Below are 22804 nucleotides of genomic sequence, written 5' to 3'. Positions count from 1 at the left end.
ATACACGTTTTAACACATTAGCTCTGTCTTTAGTGGAGGGGTGAAGATGACGCTCGTGAAGATGTAAATTAAATGTTATTAAAAAGTTGTTTTGCTAGGAGGGATATATCCTAAATACACCGGCCAAATTAATCAAAGAGATGTTCAAAACTTTTAAAATGCAGCGATAAATAGAAAAGACAAGGTTGATAACGTTACATTCCGTGCATGTGCACAACGAGTGAAATGATTGCATGTGACGACGTCTCATGACATTACTATCATGTCACGTCATCTTGCGATCCGGATCGAAACATAACATCAGCTGTAATGAATCTATTGCTGGATGAAGGTTTCCACGAGCTTCTGCCATCTCTCATACTGCTGCAATGTAACAATCCACCTTGCACCTGATTTGATTGCTCCATTGTCCCTCCAGGGTCGATAAAATAGTACCACTCTGGGGAAGTCAACAGTGGTGGTTGTCCTAAGGATAAACTCGCCTCTACCACAGGAATGGTGAAAATCCAACGTGGATTCAGGGCTGGAACCAGATGAGCACCAACCCCTTTGTCAATTCAATGCTAAAGGTGTCTTTCCACTGTGTCGGTCTTTGGGGTTGCATGACCATTCATTGCTACACTGGTCAGTGCAGAGAACTGATGGAGAAGTCTAGGACTGGTTCAGATATCACTCGGCACTGCTATCAGGCATGCATGCGGGAATTGAATGCAGATAGCAGGATCATAGTACAGTACACAGGCCATTGCACCATTGGTCTCTCAAATAAAAAGCATTAGGAAGGTCTTTGAACTGACAGATATTCAACATAAATACAGATCACACTCGCATCTGTATTTCCAATTGAGTAATCGTTAACATTTACAGCACTTTTTCTCTTACAGGACTGTAATTAGTATGTAGACATTTAAATACTAGATTTGTCATGTAAATGTAATGTTTTGAAATATCTTCCTATCAAAATATTTTGACCTCTCCACCCATACATATAGTATCGGGTTTTAAATGTTCTTTTCTATTTGGCAACACAGTATTGACATTATTAAATATATTTTGGAAAAATCTAGCCAGGAAGTCTCTTTGACGTATTGCGACGTTTTCAGGAAGGTCTTGCTTTTGGGTGTTCTTTTTGATTATTTTTGCTACTAACCAAGTTTGGAAATGATGAATCTTGTGACTCGCGTGTGCATCCTGTTGATGTGTGCAGCAACAGCAAGAGATGGCAAGTGTGCGCAAGTCTCTGCAATCCATGTTGTACTAGGTACGGAGAGGTGTGTGGAGAGCTACTGTGGCCAAATAACTTACCTCGCATTAACAACAAATGACTAGCGTGACATTTACATGAAATTCGATTGTTGAAATAGTAACGCTTATGTAGATAGATATAAAAAAAATAACAAACATAGGGAGAGAAAAAAAATCCTGGCCTTATCTGTAGTGATTTGGACAAAGCATAGTTTCTACTGCAAGCTGAACCCATAACTAGTCGGAGCTTAAATCAATCCCACAATAACCTCGAGTTAAAATCCACAAGTCGAATTGTGTCATGCTGGTAGTAGTAAAAATATATATACCTAAAGGGATTTTTGAGGACTGCAAGGTATTTTTTTTTTCCATTTGACCAACTTTGGGCACATAGCATCAACACATGCTCAGTACAGGTCAACATCATACGCACGTCCGCAGTATAGGATGCCGCCAGATGGCATTTGGATCCAGAGGAGTGGTCTGGTTTTTTTCTTATTTTGATAAACATAAGCTTCCCATGCCAGGGATAGTAACTGTTAAAGGGCTACATTGACCGTGCATCTAAAAATAATGCCTCCCATCACCTTGCCATTAAAGTTCTTATTTCAATGAAGGGTTCAGAGTCATGTTTTTACAATTACACTAAATAAAAAATCTATTGAAGCTTGACTAATTGGTGGGAGGCTCCTTCCATTGTTGGGGAATGACTGGCATACTTCAAATATATTAATTAATTGAATTATTGCCTATAATTACATTTACACACTTTGAACCCCCAGACCACAAATTATTCTACATAGCTCTGGGTGTCCATCATGGACATTCAGACATTTGTGCAGGGCATTCAATGTCACGATATTGGTTTGACACCAGGTCATAATGACCTGCAAAAGGTGAGTGTCTATGGAAGGCTGTGGTGCAGAATTTTGGGAATCCATCATATGCATGGCCTCATAAAAAATGCCTTTTTAACATCGATAAACAACTTCGCTAGGAATGCTAGACTACACTGGGCATGCTAGTGAGATATAGATGGTGGCAGATATATACACATGAGATACGTTCCCCCAAAATGCATACAATAGCTTTTATATACATGTACAAGCCCACTTCTCAGACATGCATACACTTGGCTTCATAAAATTTACAAATCGGATAGTACAGCTCTACTGACCTATGGGTGCTGTTTGGAAATAACTTTTAAGGTTGGCACAATCATTTTTTGGTGTGTTGGGTTAGTGGTGGATTGCTTGCACCGCTGGCGTTGCCAGATTTTTTGACCCAAAGTCGAACCTGATTTTCAAAGACCGCATACAGTAACTCCAAACATGCACACACACATTAAAGATCAAAGCATTATACACAAATTGACATGCTCTACTATTTACAGACAAATGTTGGTTGTACAGTATTTTGCAGTTTGTACTGTGCATTATTCAGAAGTCACATTGTGGACTCGTGTCTTCAGAATCAGAAGTGTATTTGAGCCAAGCAGCTCTTGAATTTTAAGGTTTTGGCCACATGCGAGCTCTGGCCCCGGCAAGTGAGAGAAGCGCTCCATTTGGAGACATTTCTCCAAAAATGAACACGCTGAACTGAGCCGTGACGTTTGTTCATGCAAATATTTCTCTTTGCTATTCAGGCTATTGCCATTTATGCCTCGCCTTAAATTTAATGTGCAGCTGCCTTTTCTAACAAAGTCAATGTTTGCTCGTTTTCAACGTACAAATCACTATGGCTATTTTACAGTTTTGAATGCCGCCGAGTACATGACCCTTCACCTCTCGGTCATCACAACCCATGCCACAAGTTCTGTTTCAAGTTTATAAAAGAATGCACAATGACTGCGGTCTGTTTTGAATTGATATTTATTTTAAATTGTTGTGGATAATTCAGCCATGTTTTGTGCATTTACAGAATTAAAATTGTATTGAGTAACAGCATGTCTGGACATGTGTAAATGACTTTGTTTGGATGTCTGCGTGTTTGTTCAGAACAGATTATATCGGCCATAAAATCAGATATCTTGGAACTGAATCAGACTGTGTATGGTATCATTGATCAAGCTATCACCAGTGTAAAAAAAATCATGAATGTATGTTCAAGCCAGACTTTTCAAGAAGTAAAAAAACACCAATTGTTTAAAGAACATTTTCATTGCTAGGGAAATTAAGGTTACTGCATATTCCATACCTGCCTGGACATTAACACATCAAATTTAATTTGCTTTATTCCTTTGTTTCATATAGATTACTAATAAATTACATTGGTTAAGCTTACAGTAAATATACAATCCTGATCATATGGGACTCCACTGTCAGCCCATCGGATATGCAAACACCATGAGGTCCAGAATCAGATTTGTTTCCTATCAGTTTGGCTGTGATTTAATTTCATCAGACTTAAACTGTTTACCACCAGTTAACCACATTTATGCGTTATGGTGTCTTGTGCGCATCACTGCATATACACGTGTACATACCTGAAATGTTTGAGTTTACACACGCGTGAATTGGTGTTTCCTGTGCAGAGTATATTTATGGTGGTGTCCCATGTGTGAAACTGTACATGTCTGCAACTGCTCTATTTTTAGCAAGTCACCGTGTTTCGAAGGCAAGTAACAACTCGCCCCACTCACAATTTTTATTTGTTATTAAGCAGGATTGTGACTCGATTGTCACAATTTTGGGTCGTATGTATTACTTGTACTGAATTCAGTGCCTGCAGGGCTCATTCGCAAAATACAAAACAATCCATAATCGAATTAAAGTCATAGTTCATTACATGCCTACCTTATATAATGATTAACTTTGTAGTGTTTTTTTTCAGTCAAGTAATGTGCCCAAATAAGTGAACTTATCGGAATGCCTGTCCTGTTGTGTAAATTGTGTGTACACATCTTGTGAGTTTTTATGTATCCATGTTTTGCACATCTGGAGTGGGATGATGGTCGAGTCTATAACACATGAGTATAAACATTCTTGCACAATCCACAGGCTGAATTGATGGTGTCTGCTGATGTGCATGCACATGAGTGCGAGTGTTTTGAGCAGTGCAAAGGGTGTCATCCCCGGCCGCCGCCTCCACCGCCTCCGCCTCCCTGGTTGCCGGGGTCTTGCGCTCCCGACATTATCAAGAACAGCACTACGGGGATTATGTACATCCACTGCAAGAACACAAAACATGCAACATCGCCATGTCATGCCAGTGAACAACAAATCAGCTGTGCCATAGCTCATTCAAGCTTTGCCCATGCCAATTACTACACTGCTCTTGGCTGCAATGGATGGAGCCTAAATGCAAGTTTAACTTGACTAGATGTTCAGATCGGAGTAAAAATACAAGATAAAAAATTGGGCCCTGGGAAAATTAAACTGTGCCACTTTGCTTTGCAATTTTTGGGAAAAAATGCAAACTCAAAATTGTGTTTGGCTTCTATTGCAATTTTCATTTCAACAAGAGTACACAGTGTACCCACATCCCCTAGCAATGTGGCCAACAAAATAAATGGAAAAAACATGTTTTAAGAAATATTTTTATAATGTTGAAATGTGCGAGTTTACGGTCATGCACGCCAATCGCTTAGCCGTTCCTCATGAAAAAGATGTTAATGACAAACTATAGCTGACTCAAGGCTCTTAAAAGTTAATAATTTTAACACTTCCTCATTGTTCTAAGATGTTATTTGTTCCATCACGTGGCAGATATTTGTTTGAGTGTTTTCAAAAGGCATTTAGGTAGAAACGAAATGCAGAGTTTAAACATCAATCGATGTTCAGAATAGAATCAAGTACACTACTCAACCGTTTAATCGGCAAACTTGATTTTTTTTAGTTTGCCAATTTAGAAACAGGTGATTTTATTTCTAAGATAACATCAAATGTTAGATTGAACGTGGTATGCATTACTCAGAAACTCTGAAGCCAGCTGTATCAGTCTAGATTTAGGGGAATTTATTAACTGGAGGTAGGGCTGAGCGGTGGTGTTTCTGACCAAATATAAAACTTTTTAAAAGACATCACCATTTACCCTGATATACTGCAGTGTGAAGTGCTAGCTGGTAAGCCGCACGATGGAATGTTGGTGAAGCTACCATCAAGTATGCAGCTGCTTAATTCACTCCGAGTGCGGTGTTCGTTAACCGCAAAACCTTACCACCAATTGTCCATTTATACCCAGTCGATGTAAGGAAAGCCAAGACCAAAGCTCAGATATAGAATGCTACAAGCTTAGTGCATCGTAGCCTGAAATCAAATGAGGCTCAGTATAATCATTCTGTGCACTCAATATAATCGCCACCACAGTCCTTCAATGAATGAAAACGAACCAACAAATCTCGTGTTTAGTCTTCGGAACCGTCAAAGCAAGTGTTGTTAGTGAGCACAAACGCGCGCACACGTTCCCTCCACCGGTGATTATTGGCTCACGCACACCCCTGCACCTCCACCAATCATGCAGCACCACATTCTTAAATAGTGCACTATTGCATCAGTTTAAGGTTTAGTTTCAAATTGTCAGTAGACACTTCAATAGGGGGACAGAGTTGGATTTATATGGCTAAAAACACTTCACCGCCAAGAACAAATATTACTTTATAACGTTAAAATATGTATAACAATAAGGCAATGTCTCGTGCAATGGTCCCTCAGAGGACAGGAGACGGGTATTATCACAGTTAACATTTTACACCTATGTTTTCACCAGGAGGAAATATACTTTAAATTATATAAATGATGCAAACTTCTTAGTCGAGTATGTCGAATGCGTTTCTACGCCACTGCCAATGCAGTCCCTTATATCTGATTTGCAGTTCAAACTGTACCAAGACTTAGGAAATATATATTTAACGTTGCAACTATGAGGACAACAAAATACTGCAAATCAAAAAAACCCTTGTTCAATGGTGGGAAAATTAGTTTTTTTTTTTAAACCAAAAAATGTTACAAGTGCATTTTTTACAACTCTTAATTCACACGCAAGCACGGCCTCGCCAACAAATCAGATGGAGCAATTTGACCAAGGATAAAGCTGTGTTAAAAAAAAAGCAAACTTCAGTCTGCAGGGACCACCATCCCCCATCACATCATGATACTTGCAGAGAAGCTAGAGTCGTTGGAACAAATGCGAATATGAATCGTCTGGGAAGGTCTGGAGATCACTTAACGCAATCGTTTTTACTTTAACATGGGATCTTTCTTGCCAGTATCAAAATATTATCTGCATTAACCACACATACTTGTGAACATGCAAACAAGACATGCTCTAGTAATATATGGCATTGTCTTTGAAACTGATTGGTCTATAGCCGAGACAGCCTTCTTTAGGGCCTGGTCTCAACCAGTGTTAGACCAGAGAACGCCAAGAGACGAAAAGCCTTTTGATTGTGAAACTGAATGTGGACCAATCAGTTTCAAAGACACTGCCATATATTACTAGAGCATGTCTTGTTTGCATGTTCACCACAAGTACTGTGTGTGGTTAATGCAGACACGATTCCTGTTTGGTGTTTTAACATCTTAACACCCCCTGTTTTATTACCGGAAAGGGGCAAAACCTCTTCTGATAGATTTTACTTTCAAATATAACCATTGCCCACTTATTCTTGGTTCTTTCGGTAAAGTCACGATGAAGGGAAACAATAAAATAATACAAATATAAAACAATAAAATTCTCACGACGTTTCGACTACAACACAAGCAATCATCATCAGGTGTGAAAACCACAGCAAGAAATTTTGAAATAAGTGGCGTTTTTTTTCTTGCTGTGGTTTTCACACCTGATGATGATTGCTTGTGTTGCGGTCGAAACGTGAGAATTTTATTGTTTTATATTTTTATTATTTTATTGTTTCCCTTCTACGTGACTTTACCGAAAGAACCAAGAATATGAATCTCTGCAGTCACAAAAGCTTTAAATCAAAATTCATTGCCTACTTATTTTTAATTGCAATTTGTGGGGAGGAAAAAACAATGATTTGAGATATAATTCTGGGCATAATTTAACATCTAAATATATCTGAATATTCCATAAAAGGTAAATGACCCCTTATGAAACTAAAGTTCTATATATTCTCCAGAAAAGGTTTTGTGTACTTCAGCAAATTGTCATGAAAATGGATTACAAATATTTAATAATTTAAAGGAAATCGCAGTTAATCCATCTGAATATTGGCCCAATGCTTACTTGTACAGACCAATGGGTCAATGAAAGTTATTTCTCATCAGTAATCAAACTACAGATCTGGATAAACCTTTTATGTCTGCATGTTTTTTCTACAAAACATGAAACTTTTAGCATTGTTTCACCAACTCTGTGCAAAGTGTACCAAGAGGAGGGTTTCTGAAGATATATTCCTAGCCCTTCAATCATACCAGAGATTTGTATTTTACTAATGATCAGATTTGTGTCAAGTGCAACCACTTAAATTTTCCTTTTTCAGAAAACAGGGAAATAAATGTGAGACCTCAAAGAGTGGAGGGCATGTTTGTAATGGTTTTCAAAGAAGCTTGCTGTATTGCAGGGTTTTCCTTACAATCTCGACACCATCACCGCTCACCACTGCCGCCACTTGCCAGAGAGGAACTCTGCAATGTTGTGTCGATTGAAGCTGTGTGACACAACACTCTTAACAGTGAACAAGGAGTTTCCCCCGTAAGTTAAGTTACGGTTCGTAAAGAAACCAACTGCACGTAGATTGCCAATGGGATTTTTTCTCAAGCCGCTATACGTGTGGCCAAAATTGGTGGGAGTATTTAACCTTTTTAAAATAAAAATAAAGTCCACGTACCTACGATGCTCAAATAAATTTTGTACTAGACGGTTCTCATTGTAATGTTATGTTGTCCAAAGCCAATATAGATAAAATGTCAACATGCCTAACTGGAGAAACATAATTATTTGTTAATTATGCCTTTTTAAAAATGTAATGTTTATGCTTGTAAACTACATTATATATATACAAAACATTTAATTGGAGTTATTTCTTAATTTGCCATTTACCTATCTTTAGTAGCATGTTGTAGCGCCAGTATTCATGTACATTAATTTCCCACTCAGGTCTTCCTTGCAAACATTTACACATTGCTTCAAGTGGGCTCCCACCTGGCTTATGATTTATCCATAAAACCCAAACGTGGACACAAATAACATTTGAAGCTATCAACAAATACAGATTGTGGATTTTACTTTTTTTTTAAACGATAATATAAAAGTTTAACATGTCTACCCCATCGCCTGTGAAGCCATCGTACCTCTAGGGCTGATCAAATGAGTAGCGCGTGACGCTATTTTAAACACCTGGTCACCGCCAAAAATGTGGAAATGGGAGATTGAGCAAAAACCCAGTGCTCAGCTGTGTACAGGGACACCTGGAGGTTACAGGTGGAAAGACCAAGAACTTGGTTCAACAGTAATATTGTGAGTTTAACACAGAGCAGTCGTAGGCTTTCACGACCAATATCCATGAAGTTTTTGGGTTCGATCGCGTAAATATAAATGTGTCGTTAAACCCGCCACCACCCAACAGCTAATTTGAGTAAGGTTTGTTACGTAAATAGAACATGCCAATTCGTTACGAGTAACATAAATCCACATTTACTCTCCACCACACGGGTGTGCTGTACTAGTAACGAATAAGCATGTTTGTTTACATGACAAACCTTACTAATTGGCTGTGTCGGGTGGTGGCATGTTTAACAAATTTATATTTACACGATCTAACCCAAAAACCTCTTATGAATAATATTGTGTACGGAAGATGAATACATTTAGCGTGGCTTTGACAGGAGGTCTATGTGTAAAGGCGTGCATATACGAGCATGCAATCGTGCACTTACGTGTACATTTATTGTTACTCCCACTTGTGATCGTGAGTTTTTTCACTGTCGCTTACCCGGGCAACCCCATTTAAAGCATTTAAGTTACATTTATATTTTGCAAGGAAACCCCGAGTACTGGTTTAGTTACGTGAAGACAATCGCAACGTATGTGTTTTTTTATTCAACGTGATAATTTAGTTCGGAGGATTATACTACACACAATTCGGACTTGTGCTGGGGTGCCCGTGCCTAAAATCCATGAATACTTGGATTGCAGGGTCGGTGGACCACATGCGTGCGGATATGCACCTACAAGAACAGCAAGGTGCCTATATTTAAGGGAGTGCAGCAAGAAGGTATCTTTACATTTTAGCGTTACACCCTATTTGTACGTGTGGCCTTTGTTTTGGCACCCCAGCTCACTCCCACAGGTCAACAAGAGGACAAAAGTCCCCAGCAAAAAACTGTCTTGAAGAAGAAGGGGGGGATATGAAACCTACGAGGCTTCCAGTGAACATATCGGACGTTTCACGTGTCGACTGTAGATGTAAGGCTGCTATCACCACGACCGCTGGCCAGGATAGATTCCCTGCAGGCCGGCTCACAAGCCCCACGCAGCAGCAGCAGCAACCCCCCCACCCACCCGCCCCTTACAGGCACTCGCTCCATCCTCGCTCTGCAGCCATACTAGGCCTCCTCCGGGGGAGGCGGTGGTTTAACGGCCCCGGTCGCCATCAGTAAAACGGCACCGCCCAAAATGAGATGCCACTGAAGGGAGGGAGAGGAAAGGCGCAATGGATGGGGGGGGGGGTAGAATATGTGAGGGGGGGGGATATGGGAGGGGATGGTTGGGTGTGGTGATTGGTGGGGGAAGTAGGGTTCATGCAGGTCATGAGGTCAGGTCAAAAGGGTCGCAGGGGATGAGGGTCAAGGATTAGGAAATGTTTCAATGGTGGACAAGTACGCTTCTGGAGGCTACTCAACGAAACATGAGTTTGTGTGTGTGATGGGTAAAGGTAAGAACGTGTGTGTCTGTGTCCTCGTTAGCAGGTGTGTCGTGCCGGGTCACAAATGTCTTGAGTATGTGAGAGTGAAGCGTGCCGGTTGTCGTGTTTACTTATTCATCTTTCAATGTTCACTCCTAAAATCAACTCCCCCATAATTTCATGCATTAAGCATGCGTCTTAAAAGCTACGCCTTACTTGAGGATTATTGAGCTATCCAACAAGGGACAAAATGACATCACACGATCTAGTCTGCGTTACCAAACCTAAAAGGTACTGCCCATTAGAACAAAACCTAGCATTGAACAAACACTGGCAGATGAATGCCATGAATGAGTGACGCATTCTAACAGATGCTACCCAAAATTACCTTGATCCCAGGTTTGATACACAATACCAAAGTACTGCCATTGATGTCTTATTAATACACGTCAGACTTAAGGAATTGTGTTGCTGGTTACACATTACGTGCAACTATCGGTAACGATAGTCCACAATACCTGCAGCTATCGCCCAGCGCTGAGTGCATCAGATGACTCGGTGAGCTCACAATGGCGATGTCAAAAAACCTCTGAACCGGTGATGCTGAAATCCTTGAATCAGGACAATGGATGTGACCAAAGCAGATCGGCAAGAGTTGACTCGCGAATCTGATGTCCTCCAAGGGAATAATACACAAATAGGCTTTAGTTTTACAATTGAGCAATTTGCCGTTGTTACAATTGACAAAAAAGCTCCTGTGAGAATATCGTAAAGTGGAGTGCAGCCTGGGGGAGACAATTTGGTGCGAGTTGCCCCTGCTTCTTCGAATGGAGTCTGAGATGGCTGCCTTTGCCACACGATCTGAGCGACGTCACGATTGTGGTGTAATTGGTGATCTGCAATAATATTACATCGTTGGTGTCCGTTGCTTGAGATGATTAAAATGTATGAAAAAAAACGAATAAGAACAAATTCTACCCCATCTGGCAATAAAACAGGGAGCGTTAAGATGTTCAAACACCAAATATAATAAACCTTTTGCAAGGAATCGTGTCTGCATTAACCACACACGGTACGTGTGGTGAACATGCAAACAAGACATGCTCTGGTAATACACGAGCATTGTCTTTGAAACTGATTGGTCTGCACCAGAGACAGCCTTCTTCAGGGCCTGGTCTCCAACAGTGTCAGAGCAGAGAACGCCAAAAAGTGACGTCACTATCAGGGCATTTATAGCTTGGGGTATGAAAGTGCAAGAAAGTGTACAACAATACCGTGGGCTAATGTTTGTGATAGGTTGTTTGCAAGCACACAAGTCCACACCTGTAAGCACAAAGTCGTATAACAGTGCGTCTGTGAGTGCATAATTACGGGTTGGATAGTGTACACGGCCACACATTCTCAAACATCCACTCGCATGCACAACAACCCCCACCCCCAGTCAACCGCTGTGTCTGGAAGAGAAACATGATCATTATAAACATTCTTTGTGGTACTGGTTCACACCTCAACAGGTGAACACAACGACTTAGGCGAACACGACTTTGGCAGGCGAACACAACGTCTTAGGCAGGTGAACACAACAACTTGGGCAGGCGAACACAACGACTAAGGCAGGTGAACACAATGACTTGGGCAGGTGAACACAACGACTTGGGCTGGCGAACACAACGGCTTGGACAGGCGAACACAACAACTTGGACAGGCGAACACAACAACTTGGACAGGCGAACACAACAACTTGGACAGGCGAACACAACGACTTGGACAGGTGAACACAACGACTTGGACAGGCGAACACAACGTCTTGGACAGGTGAACACAACATCTTGGGCAGGCGAACACAACGACTTGGACAGGTGAACACAACGACTTGGACAGGCGAACGCAACGGCTTGGATATGCGAACACAACAACTTGGACAGGCGAACACAACAACTTGGACAGGCGAACACAACGACTTGGACAGGTGAACACAACGACTTAGGCAGGTGAACACGACTAAGGCAGGCGAACACGACTCGACTGGTGCGCCACGCGCCGATGACATCACCCCCTCTGTTCAAGATTGGCTGCTCACCCCAGTCAGCGGGGCCGCCGTAATCTCCAAGAGCAATATCACCAACAACAACAAAGCACTCAGACACCCAAGCGTGTGTCACCAAAGCGGGGGAGGGAGGGTTCCTCCTGTAGTGGCGACTGCGTGTTTATATAACGAAGGTGGTGACAAGCACCTCCACAAATGTTGCACTGCAGACTACGTAAGTAAGCGCATGTTGAACTTTCGCCCCGTACGTAGCCCACCGTGCTGATGTTATCGCAGGCGCCGCCGTGTTTACACAAGCTGCTGCAACAGGGCCCCACTGCGAGAACCGCTCTCCCAACACGAGCACTCCGCGGAGGCCCCGGTGTAGCAAGGGGCTGTCCATAAATGACGTCACGCGATTCTGGACGATTTTTGAACCCCTCCCTCCTCGTCACACGGCGTCACAAAAAGTCAGACCCCCCTCAAATATGACGTCACAGAGCTCATTGGAGAAAACATTTATTAAAAAGTCTATTTAATTAAGTAGAACGTGTTGTCTATATTTATTTAAATTTACCGCATTTTGATGCGACGTCACATTTCTCAAACTTCCCCCCCCCTCGTCACACATCGTCACAAATGTCTGACCCCCCACCTAGGTGCGTGACGTCATTTATGAACGGCCCCCAAGCCTATCCTTCTTGACGGACGTACCGGTGGAGGGGAGGGGGCGAAACCCGCACGGCTACCCTACACACGTAAGAAATGTAAACCGAGGCTGCAAGAGAGCGAGGCTTTGGAGTGGGCTATAAAGGACTCTGGAGCTGGCTTGTGTTTTCATTCACAACAGAACCATGTGCACTCTCGGACCCAAGCAGAATTTCGAGTCCTAATGGCAATGTGACTCCGACAGCCACCGCGATTACACCGCACGGAGAGACGATCAAGACGACGGTGCTCCTTTGACCGATCCGAGGTATATCTGAGATACACAGGGACGGCCAGTAACTTGTTGCAAGGAAGTACGTTCCAGACATCACGCAGATAGCGCACGATGCTCTCATTTAGCCCCCGTATTTACATTTTAATACAGAATGTAGAATTTCAAACGGTAATGAAGATGCCACATCCCTGTTTTAAAAATGTTAGGAACTAAAATCTTCTCGTGAAAGATGTGTTACCAGTGATACAAACAAATAAAAACAAACAATGATGGATGTGTATTTTAGATACAGCTCAGGATTCTTATTCATAATCTCCAGGACTTCATACAATCGTTGAAGGTTCAGCACACATTCAAGTTACTATTGAAAAACCCTAGCCACTAAGTTACTATTGAAAACCCTTAGCCACGAAGTTAATATTGACAAACCTTAGCCACTAAGTTACTAATGAAAAACTTTAGCCAAAAAGTTACTATTGAAAAACCTTAGCCACTAACTTACTATTGAAAAACCTTAGCCACTAAGTTACTATTGAAAAACCTTAGCCACTAAGTTACTATTGAAAAACCTTAGCCACTAAGTTACTATTGAAAAACCTTCACCACTAAGTTACTATTGAAAACCTTAGCCACTAAGTTACTATTGCAGTCACGAAATCTAAATTGAAAAGCCTTAGCCAATCAGAAGGCCTAATGCTCAGACCACCCCCACCAACTTCCTGTTGCTTCTGCTCTCTACTCACGTTCCTTGAACAACTCTTATGAGACCTTATCATCACACAACTCATGCCATGCCAACTATTATACTTTATGTACAATTGCATTCAGCATTCTTTCTAGCTTGTAGCTCCGGCAATCAACTTGGATTATGTTTAAAATGTGGACTGGGACATTTCCCGAACGGGAGCATCAAGGCAGTGGTGCGCGTGCGTGTCTACGTGCGTTCGCGCATGCATCTCACGTATTTGGCAAAGAACGACTTCTGCTCCTGTGGGTTCTTGGTTCTCTGCGCCTGCTCCTGCTCCAAGCGCTGTATGTACGACGCAGTCTCCGGTCTAGCGACAACACAATATCACCATCGGCACCATTAGCTCGCATGACACCGTCGTCGCGAAATCGGTCCAGAGTTTCGCTTCATTAAACAAATGCTGCTGTATAATGGTCAATCGAGCGACGGACAAAAAAATTAATTGTTGTGCATATGTGGGGGTCACGTTTCTCCACTGTTCTCTCTCTGCAGGTGGGGGGAGGGGGGGGGGAGAGAACGCTCACCCTAGCAGGACCACCGGCGTCGTCACGGTCAAGGTCGTGTTGAAGTTCTCCAGGTCCACGTCCTCAACCTCGTAGCCATGGCAACCGCCGGGCACCACCTCGAGGGAGATGCCAGCAATGGCGCCCACCGCGTCCAGGTGCAGCGTGAGCAAGTCCGACAGCTGGGCCTCCAGCAGGGCGCACTGGGCACGAGAGACGCGCGGCGCACGCAACGGCATATTTAATCAGACTGCAGGAGGAATCCGATGAGCTGTAAAGCTCTTTAACACGTAGGCTTTCGCGACCAATATTATCCATAAGAGGTTTTTTTGGGTTAGATCGCGTAAATATAAATGTGTCGTTAAACCCACCACCACCCGACACGGCCAACTAGTAAGGGTTGTCACGTAAACAGAACGTGGCCAATTCGTCACTAGTACAGCACACCGGTGTGTTGGAGAGCCAAGCCACAACATTTACTATCTGAGTACGACGTTTCGCCAGTAATTACAACTAGCTTCATCAGGCGACAGACAGATTTGTGGAGAAGTCCTCCACCTGTTTCGTTCCTTATATAGAGGTGTAGATGTGGTGACCACCCTTCTGTGCTCTTGCGCAAAGTGGGGGTGGGGGAGATTACTGAGTCAACGTACATGATGCATGTGCATTATGCGAACCCTTTGAGCTTGTCCTTCCTGTCTATTGTGTTTATTGAAATAGCCCTACCAACGGTAATCCCTATTGAAGTACGCTGCCCTTTGTAGGCATGCATTTAAATAATGTGTTATTTGATGATTCGCTTAGACGCAGCACTAAGGCGGTAGCTATCCGGTTAAATTTATTTTTACTTCTTTCAATTTCGATAGATTCTCTATTGAGTCTTGGCCAGTCGTAGTTAGTTTTGCACAGAACTCCAACATTATCAAAAACAATTGAGTGTCCTTGTTGGCACGCGTGTTCTGCTACTGCTGACAGTTGTATTTGGGATAATTTAATATTTCTCTGATGTTCTTTTAGTCTTGTGCTGATCATTCGTCCTGTTTGCCCAACATAACATTTACCACACGTGCAGTTAATCCTGTACACACCTTCTGTTGATAGTTTCGGTAATACATCTTTTGTACCAGATATTAAATTCTGTATTTTATGTACCGTGCCAAATCTTACTCGGATGTTTTGTTTTTCAAACATCTGGCTAGTTTATCAGTTACTCCTGCAATGTACGGTATTTTATCGTTTTAACTATTTGGGCAGTTTCAATGCTCGTGTTATTTGATTTGGTTTTGGCATTCAATGCCCTGTTGATTTGTGCATCATTGTAACCGTTCATTTGCAGCGCTTCATTAACATGTCGAATTTCACTTCTCAGACTGTCACCTTCTGACACTTTGTAAGCTCGATGAGAGCAGATTTCTGTGCGGGGTGATGGTGTGACTCTGCATTCAGATAGGCATCAGTATGCGATTTCTTTCGGTAAACACACACTGTGTGTTTACCATTTCGACTCGTCTGAGCAGAATATCCACAAATGGTAGAGTTCTGTCAGCTTCCATGGTGAACTGGATGGATGGGTTTTGCGAGTTGAGATGATTTAGAAATGCGTTTAGTGTATCTTTGCCGTGTGGCCAGACAACCATTGTGTCATCCACATATCCAAACCAAGCAGATGGTTTTAGCGTGCTTGAAGCTATTGCTTTTGTTTCAAAGTCTTCCATGTACAAATTCGCGACCACAGGAGACAAAGGTAGAGCTTATTGGGAGTCACATAGGGGGGTACTCACGGCTCTCACGAATGTGAAGACATACTCTGTCGAGCTCCCGTCTCCTCCCATGGGGATGGGCAGACGGATCCGGTACAGACCATCCACCTCCGCCACTTCCTGAAGACCGCACAGCGCAAAAGGTTACAGCGAATGGTATACGATACGCAGCGCAGCAGGGCCCACAGAGCAGTAAGTGTGTCGGGCAGGCGTTAAACGGCAGTCATTGCAGCACCTGTTCCACTACGCGTTACACGACGCCACCCAGTGAACATGTTTATATTACCCAGAGTTTATCGGAGTGTGCATTTATCTTGTATTTATCTGGCTATATAATTAAATTGATGTCTGTTTACCTATTTTGATATGTGCATATTGTGTATACATGTTAATATGTTTGTCTGGTTTGCAGTTTATCTGAATATTTGGTCATCTGGTTTTAGTCTATCTGGAAATTTGGTTATATGATTGTCTGTTTATATGGTTTTCAGTGTATCTGGATATTTGTTTACTGACTTTGTTTATCTGGTTTTTGGTTTATCTAGATATTTGTTTACTGTTTATCTGCTTTTCAGTTTATCAGGATATTTGCTGACTGACTGTCCACTTATAGTGGTGGTTGCGTTGGTTGCGGTAGTTGCATTGGTTGCAGTGTTTGCGGTGGTTGCATCACCCGTAGTTTGTTCCTCTCGTCGTCGGTGAAGGGCGGCTGGGAGATGGAAACCGCGTGCTCACGCTGCGGCCGCCAAATCACCGTCCCGCGTCGCCGGAACTGCACCGAGCCGTCTACACTCACGCAGCGACAGCGACGGGGGGAATGGAAACGATAACGGGCGCTTGCTTACGCGCATCAGCAAACTCACAGCACCTTACATCGCAACTCACGCCGACCATCCCGTTTCCCGAAAGCAGTCTAACCGAGGGGAACCCCAGTGGCAACTGCCCCTAAGGCGTTGTTAACAAGGTGCAAACAGCACTCGGCTACGCGTGGGGTAAAGTTGTCCAGCGAAGGCGTGACGTGATCAGGTGGTTTTCACGATCAAAGTAAAAAAACACGCGGGTAATCTTTAAAAATGCTATCGTGACATCGGCGTACGACGTGGACCGCTTATTTTGAATGTCACAGGATCTTTTGCGCCCACCGTGAACCAGACGGTGCTTATATATTTTTATTTTTAACGGTTAATACACCCACAGCATTGACCACGGTGACCCCAGAGGTGGAGCTGCTGCGAACCTCCCTGCAACAAGTGGCGGTGCCGCTCAGCCGTGGCACCGGGGAACGTGCAGGGTAATTGAACACCCCCCCTCCTTCCCGGGGGACCACCGCACACCGGGAGAATGTGGATAAATGGAGAGGCACAGGGGACAAACGTGGACATCGCGTACAACAAGAGACACTGGGAGACACTGGGGCCATGGGGCGGAGAATTAGACACGACACACGAGAGAGAGAGGACACAGAAGACAAAGGATGTGAGACGTAAGACGTGGGACATGAGGGGTAACGGACACGGAATGCAGAAGGCTTACAGGCAGGACACGATACAGGGCAATGAAAGAAGAGCAATATGGGACGCACAATGCATGGGGAATGCACAAAGAATCACATCGGTTCACAAAAAAAGAAACGGAAGCAATTCACAACCACACAGAACTGACCAAAGCCACAGAACCCCAGCTTGGTGTGTGACCGGCAACAGTCACCGCTCACTCGCTCATGGAAGCGACCGACGGTGTGCGATGAGTCTCACCAACTTCAAAGGAGTGTTCCAGGGGGAGGCTCACCACCCCGTTCTCAACCTCGATGCCATCGCCTGCCTGCGAACACGGCGGTGGAGAAGGTGACACGGCAGAGGGGTGAGCAAACAAAGGAAAGGTCTCGCACCCACGGTAGAACTTGATTCACCGGTCCATGCTTGCCACCTACTGGTCGGTCAGTCAACCTTAAGAATTGCCAACTCGCGTTAGGCCAGCGGTGGTTAACCGGCGTCTCCCGAGCCGCATGCGGTGGCTCTTTAACCCACCATGCGCGGCTCTACCGAAGGGGTGCAACATACAACGTACCCATGTCACATTGGTAGCAAAAAATAATGAAAGTCCCCCATGCTGTGCCTGAAAACTGTCGATAAATAAACATATATACACACACTTAGGCTCTTTGCAGAACTCATGGGAACTTTTTGGCTCTTGGTCTGTTACAGGTTGGCCGCCCCTCTGAGCTAGGGTGGCAGAGAGGAGAGCTCTGGGGCAGGGACTGCGAGAAAGTGGACACGCTCGCCATGACCCCTGTTAGATCACCAAGCGTGAACACAAAGTGAACACACTCACCATGACCCCTGTTAGATCACCAAGTGGTGAACAGTGAACACACTCACCATGACCCCTGTTAGATCACCAAGCGTGAACACAAAGTGAACACACTCACCATGACCCCTGTTAGATCACCAAGTGGTGAACAGTGAACACACTCACCATGACCCCTGTCAGATCACCAAGCGTGAACACAAAGTGAACACACTTACCATGACCCCTGTTAGATCACCAAGCGTGAACACAAAGTGAACACACTCACCATGACCCCTGTTAGATCACCAAGTGTGAACACAAAGTGAACACACTCACCATGACCCCTGTTAGATCACCAAGCGGTGAACAGAGTGAACACACTCACCATGACCCCTGTTAGATCACCAAGAGGTGAACACAAAGTGAACACACTCACCATGACCCCTGTTAGATCACCAAGCGGTGAACACAAAGTGAACACACTCACCATGACCCCTGCTAGATCACCAAGAGGTGAACACAAAGCGAACACACTCACCATGACCCCTGTTAGATCACCAAGCGGTGAACAGAGTGAACACACTCACCATGACCCCTGTTAGATCACCAAGTGGTGAACACAAAGTGAACACACTCACCATGACCCCTGTTAGATCACCAAGCGGTGAACACAAAGTGAACACACTCACCATGACCCCTGTTAGATCACCAAGCGGTGAACACAAAGTGAACACACTCACCATTACCCCTGTTAGATCACCAAGCGTGAACACAAAGTGAACACACTCACCATGACCCCTGTTAGATCACCAAGTGGTGAACACAAAGTGAACACACTCACCATGACCCCTGTTAGATCACCAAGCGTGAACACAAAGTGAACACACTCATCATGACCCCTGTTAGATCACCAAGCGTGAACACAAAGTGAACACACTCACCATGACCCCTGTTAGATCACCAAGTGGTGAACACACTCACCATGACCCCTGTTAGGTCACCAAGAGGTGAACACAAAGTGAACACACTCACCATGACCCCTGTTAGATCACCAAGAGGTGAACACAAAGTGAACACACTCACCATGACCCCTGTTAGATCACCAAGCGTGAACACAAAGTGAACACACTCACCATGACCCCTGCTAGACCACCAAGTGGTGAACAGAGTGAACACACTCACCATGACCCCTGCTAGATCACCAAGTGGTGAACACAAAGTGAACACACTCACCATGACCCCTGTTAGATCACCAAGCGGTGAACACAAAGTGAACACACTCACCATGACCCCTGCTAGATCACCAAGCGTGAACACAAAGTGAACACACTTACCATGACCCCTGTTAGATCACCAAGAGGTGAACACAAAGTGAACACACTCACCATGACCCCTGTTAGATCACCAAGCGGTGAACACAAAGTGAACACACTCACCATGACCCCTGCTAGATCACCAAGAGGTGAACACAAAGCGAACACACTCACCATGACCCCTGTTAGATCACCAAGAGGTGAACACAAAGTGAACACACTCACCATGACCCCTGTTAGATCACCAAGAGGTGAACACAAAGTGAACACACTCACCATGACCCCTGCTAGACCACCAAGTGGTGAACACAAAGTGAACACACTCACCATGACCCCTGTTAGATCACCAAGCGGTGAACACAAAGTGAACACACTCACCATGACCCCTGATAGGTCACCAAGTGTGAACACAAAGTGAACACACTCACCGTGACCCCTGTTAGGTCACCAAGTGAGCACTGCTCATTCACCCATTTCAAATAACGGGTTGCTTCCTGACGACCAAGGCAGTTCCCCAAATGTAAAACAAAAAATTTCATGGCCTCGGCTCAGACACGAGCGATTGTCCAAAAAAATGCATCGTACATTTGTGTTTGTACTCTATTCACAAACGCACAGATTGTAAAGATTAATTTTATTATTACAAATGCAGTAAATGTTGGACAAATGGCACTATGAATGGTGTTGTGGGGTGTGTAGGATTGCCATCTCGCGTTGCGCAAGGACACTTTATTGATCTTGAGTTCGAATCCAGGCAAACCTGCTTGTTTAATTGTAATTAGTATGCTTTGTTAAATTGATTGAACAATTTGTTTTGTATCTACATATTGTTTTCTTGTTGTTGGTGTGGTTTTCATCTAAGCCCTCTTGGGCTTCCAACCTCATCTGCACACCGTTTTACCCTGTTTGTTTATATACGCACTGTTTGACTTTAACTTTGTCTTTTCTGTGCGAGTAAGCAATTCAATACAATAAACAATAAAATTCAATAAACAATACAATAATACAATTCAATTAACAATACAATAAAAACATAACACAATACAATAAACAATACAATAAAAATACAACATTACAATAAACATTACAATATAATAAACAATAAAATAAACACAAAACAATAAATACAATAAACAAAACAATACAAATACAAAATTACAATAAACAATAAAATAAACACAATACAACAAATACAATAAACAAAACAATGCAATAAAGCCCACACAATAGAACACAATAAACAATACAATAAACAATTCGATCAAAGGGGGTTTCTCAGAGTGAGTTCATGGGATAGGCCCCGCTATTCAGCGGCTGCACACACACAAAACCACCAGAATTGAATTTGGTGTTGCACTTAATTTGGCGAAATTCCGCCTCTGATAAATAACAACAAACCCCTCTCCCCCCCATATCGGTTTGGTTCTCACGCTCGACTCTCGCTGCGAGGCGGTGGCACCGTGGACACTGAAGCCCCCCCCCCCCCCATGACTCTGCGAAGCATCAAAATGAGGATTTCTCAACACAGGAGTCCAGCCACAAATCTCTTTGGGTGGCGCGTGCCTTGGCTTTGGTGATATTTCCACCAAGGGATTATTTCGTCTCGGTTACGGGGGATGCCGACAGCACGCAAGGAAGCACATTTGGTTAGAAAAACATGTTTTGTAAATGTTGCTAAGAGACAGAAAAAACATCCTTCACTTTGACATCCTTCACTTTGACATCCTTCACTTTGACATCCTTCACTTTGACATCCTTCACTTTGAAGGATGTCAGGAAAAACAAAACACGTGTGACGTACCTCCCACTGCCAATGACCGACACGGCAAGTGAACGTAATTCATGTTTTGTATTGGTACCAGCTGGAATAAGAATGCCGCCTGCTCTCTCTTCCCAGCTGCCACACAGGGCAAGTGGGATCAGAAATCGTGATGGGTATCACGATGGGTATCGTGGTGGGTATCGTGGTGGGTCTCGTGGTGGGCATCGTGGTGGTTATCGTGGTAGATATGATGGGCATTGTGATGGGCATTGTGATGGGTATCGTGGTGGGTATCGTAGTAGATATGATGGGCATTGTGATGGGCATTGTGATGGGTATCGTGGTGGGTATCGTGGTAGATATGATGGGCATTGTGATGGGCATTGTGATGGGTATCGTGGTGGGTATCGCCACATACCGAAACGCTTTCTCGGGCCTCATCGCTCAGATGCGTCCCCCCCCCCCCCCCGTAATCTCTGCTCCTGACCACAATCCTGACGTTCAGGATCTCTTACTTAACATCTAGACTGCAAACTCAGTTCTTTAGAGAGTTGCCGTTTGTGTGTTTAGTTTGCGGTCCTTACCCCCCACCACCACCCCCACCGCGCACGCTTGGCCACGTACGGCACGAAAGAAGTTCACCGCACGCTGCGTGCAGCCGTCTGGGGGGAGCCCCGCAGACTTCCCGAGACGAGGCCCGAGACGAGGACCGAGACGAGGCCCGAGAAGAGGACCGAGACGAGGCCCGAGACGAGGACCGAGAAGAGGACCGAGACGAGGCCCGAGAAGAGGACCGAGACGAGGCCCGAGACGGGGACCGAGACGAGGACCGAGACGAGGCCCGAGACGAGGACCGAGACGAGGCCCGAGACGAGGACCGAGACGAGAACCAGGCCTTCCCCTCCTCCCGCCTGCCACGCGAAGCCTCGCGGGGTCACCAACTCGGCCTGCCGTGCCCGCGGCCTTCACCTGTGCTGCTCGCTCGCAGCACTTTGCCCCACCAGGCTACGGCCCCAGGCTACGGCACCAGTCTACGACACCAGGCTACGACCTTCGTCTCTGTGCACAGCCCAGCGAGGGGGTTCGCGACCACTCCTCCAGCCCCTCACGTCGGGGGCTAAAGCGCCTCGAGCGGCTCCGCCATCCCACCCGCACCTTCTTGGCCACGGCCACGCCGGGCGACAGCAGCGCGAGGCAGCAGCAGCAGAAGGCGGCAGCGGCGAGGAGCCCGGAGGAGGAGGAGAGGGACGAGGAGGACCGCGCACGCCGGTCCCGGCTACCGGGTCCAGCAGCACGCCGCTCCGCCATGACGGGGGTCAATGGCTGAGGCGGGGCCTCGATGGGGAAGGGGCGGGGCCTCAAAGCAGGGGGGCGGGCCCTCGAAATGAGGGGCGGGCCTTGAAGTGCGG

The 22804-nt window shown here is 44.6% G+C and overlaps 2 protein-coding genes across 5 annotated transcripts in view; one reads left to right on the top strand and one right to left on the bottom strand.

Annotated features, from left to right (window-relative positions):
- Positions 1-3188, top strand: part of LOC116944574 (synaptonemal complex protein 3) — a 33713-nt gene extending 30525 nt beyond the window's left edge. For all 3 annotated transcript variants that reach the window (XM_076068623.1, XM_032958278.2, XM_032958276.2), the window contains exon 9: positions 1208-3188. In XM_076068623.1, coding sequence (XP_075924738.1) covers positions 1208-1261 — 54 coding nt within the window. In that variant the 3' untranslated portion in view covers positions 1262-3188. The remainder of the gene's footprint in view (positions 1-1207) is intronic.
- On the bottom strand, positions 3101-22746 carry EMC10 (ER membrane protein complex subunit 10). Of its 2 annotated transcripts, XM_032958275.2 has the most exons (8): positions 22551-22746; positions 17786-17852; positions 16705-16817; positions 16053-16151; positions 14293-14474; positions 13982-14075; positions 9720-9833; positions 3101-4414 (listed from the first exon to the last, which is right to left on the bottom strand). In XM_032958275.2, the coding sequence occupies exons 1-7, from the start codon at positions 22701-22703 to the stop codon at positions 9753-9755; spliced, it is 789 nt and encodes a 262-aa protein (XP_032814166.2). In that variant the 5' UTR covers positions 22704-22746; the 3' UTR covers positions 3101-4414; positions 9720-9752. The 2 variants fall into 2 exon arrangements, with proteins under 2 accessions (XP_032814166.2, XP_032814165.2); XM_032958274.2 differs by lacking the exon at positions 9720-9833 and having other exon boundaries at positions 22551-22744.
- Positions 22747-22804: the final 58 nt, after the last annotated feature.

Source organism: Petromyzon marinus, chromosome 21, assembly GCF_048934315.1.
Source record: "Petromyzon marinus isolate PM22_M1 ecotype Great Lakes invasive population chromosome 21, UKy_Petmar_22M1.pri1.0, whole genome shotgun sequence".
Classification (NCBI taxonomy): domain Eukaryota; kingdom Metazoa; phylum Chordata; class Hyperoartia; order Petromyzontiformes; family Petromyzontidae; genus Petromyzon; species Petromyzon marinus.
This window is presented reverse-complemented; position numbering and strand designations above follow the sequence as displayed.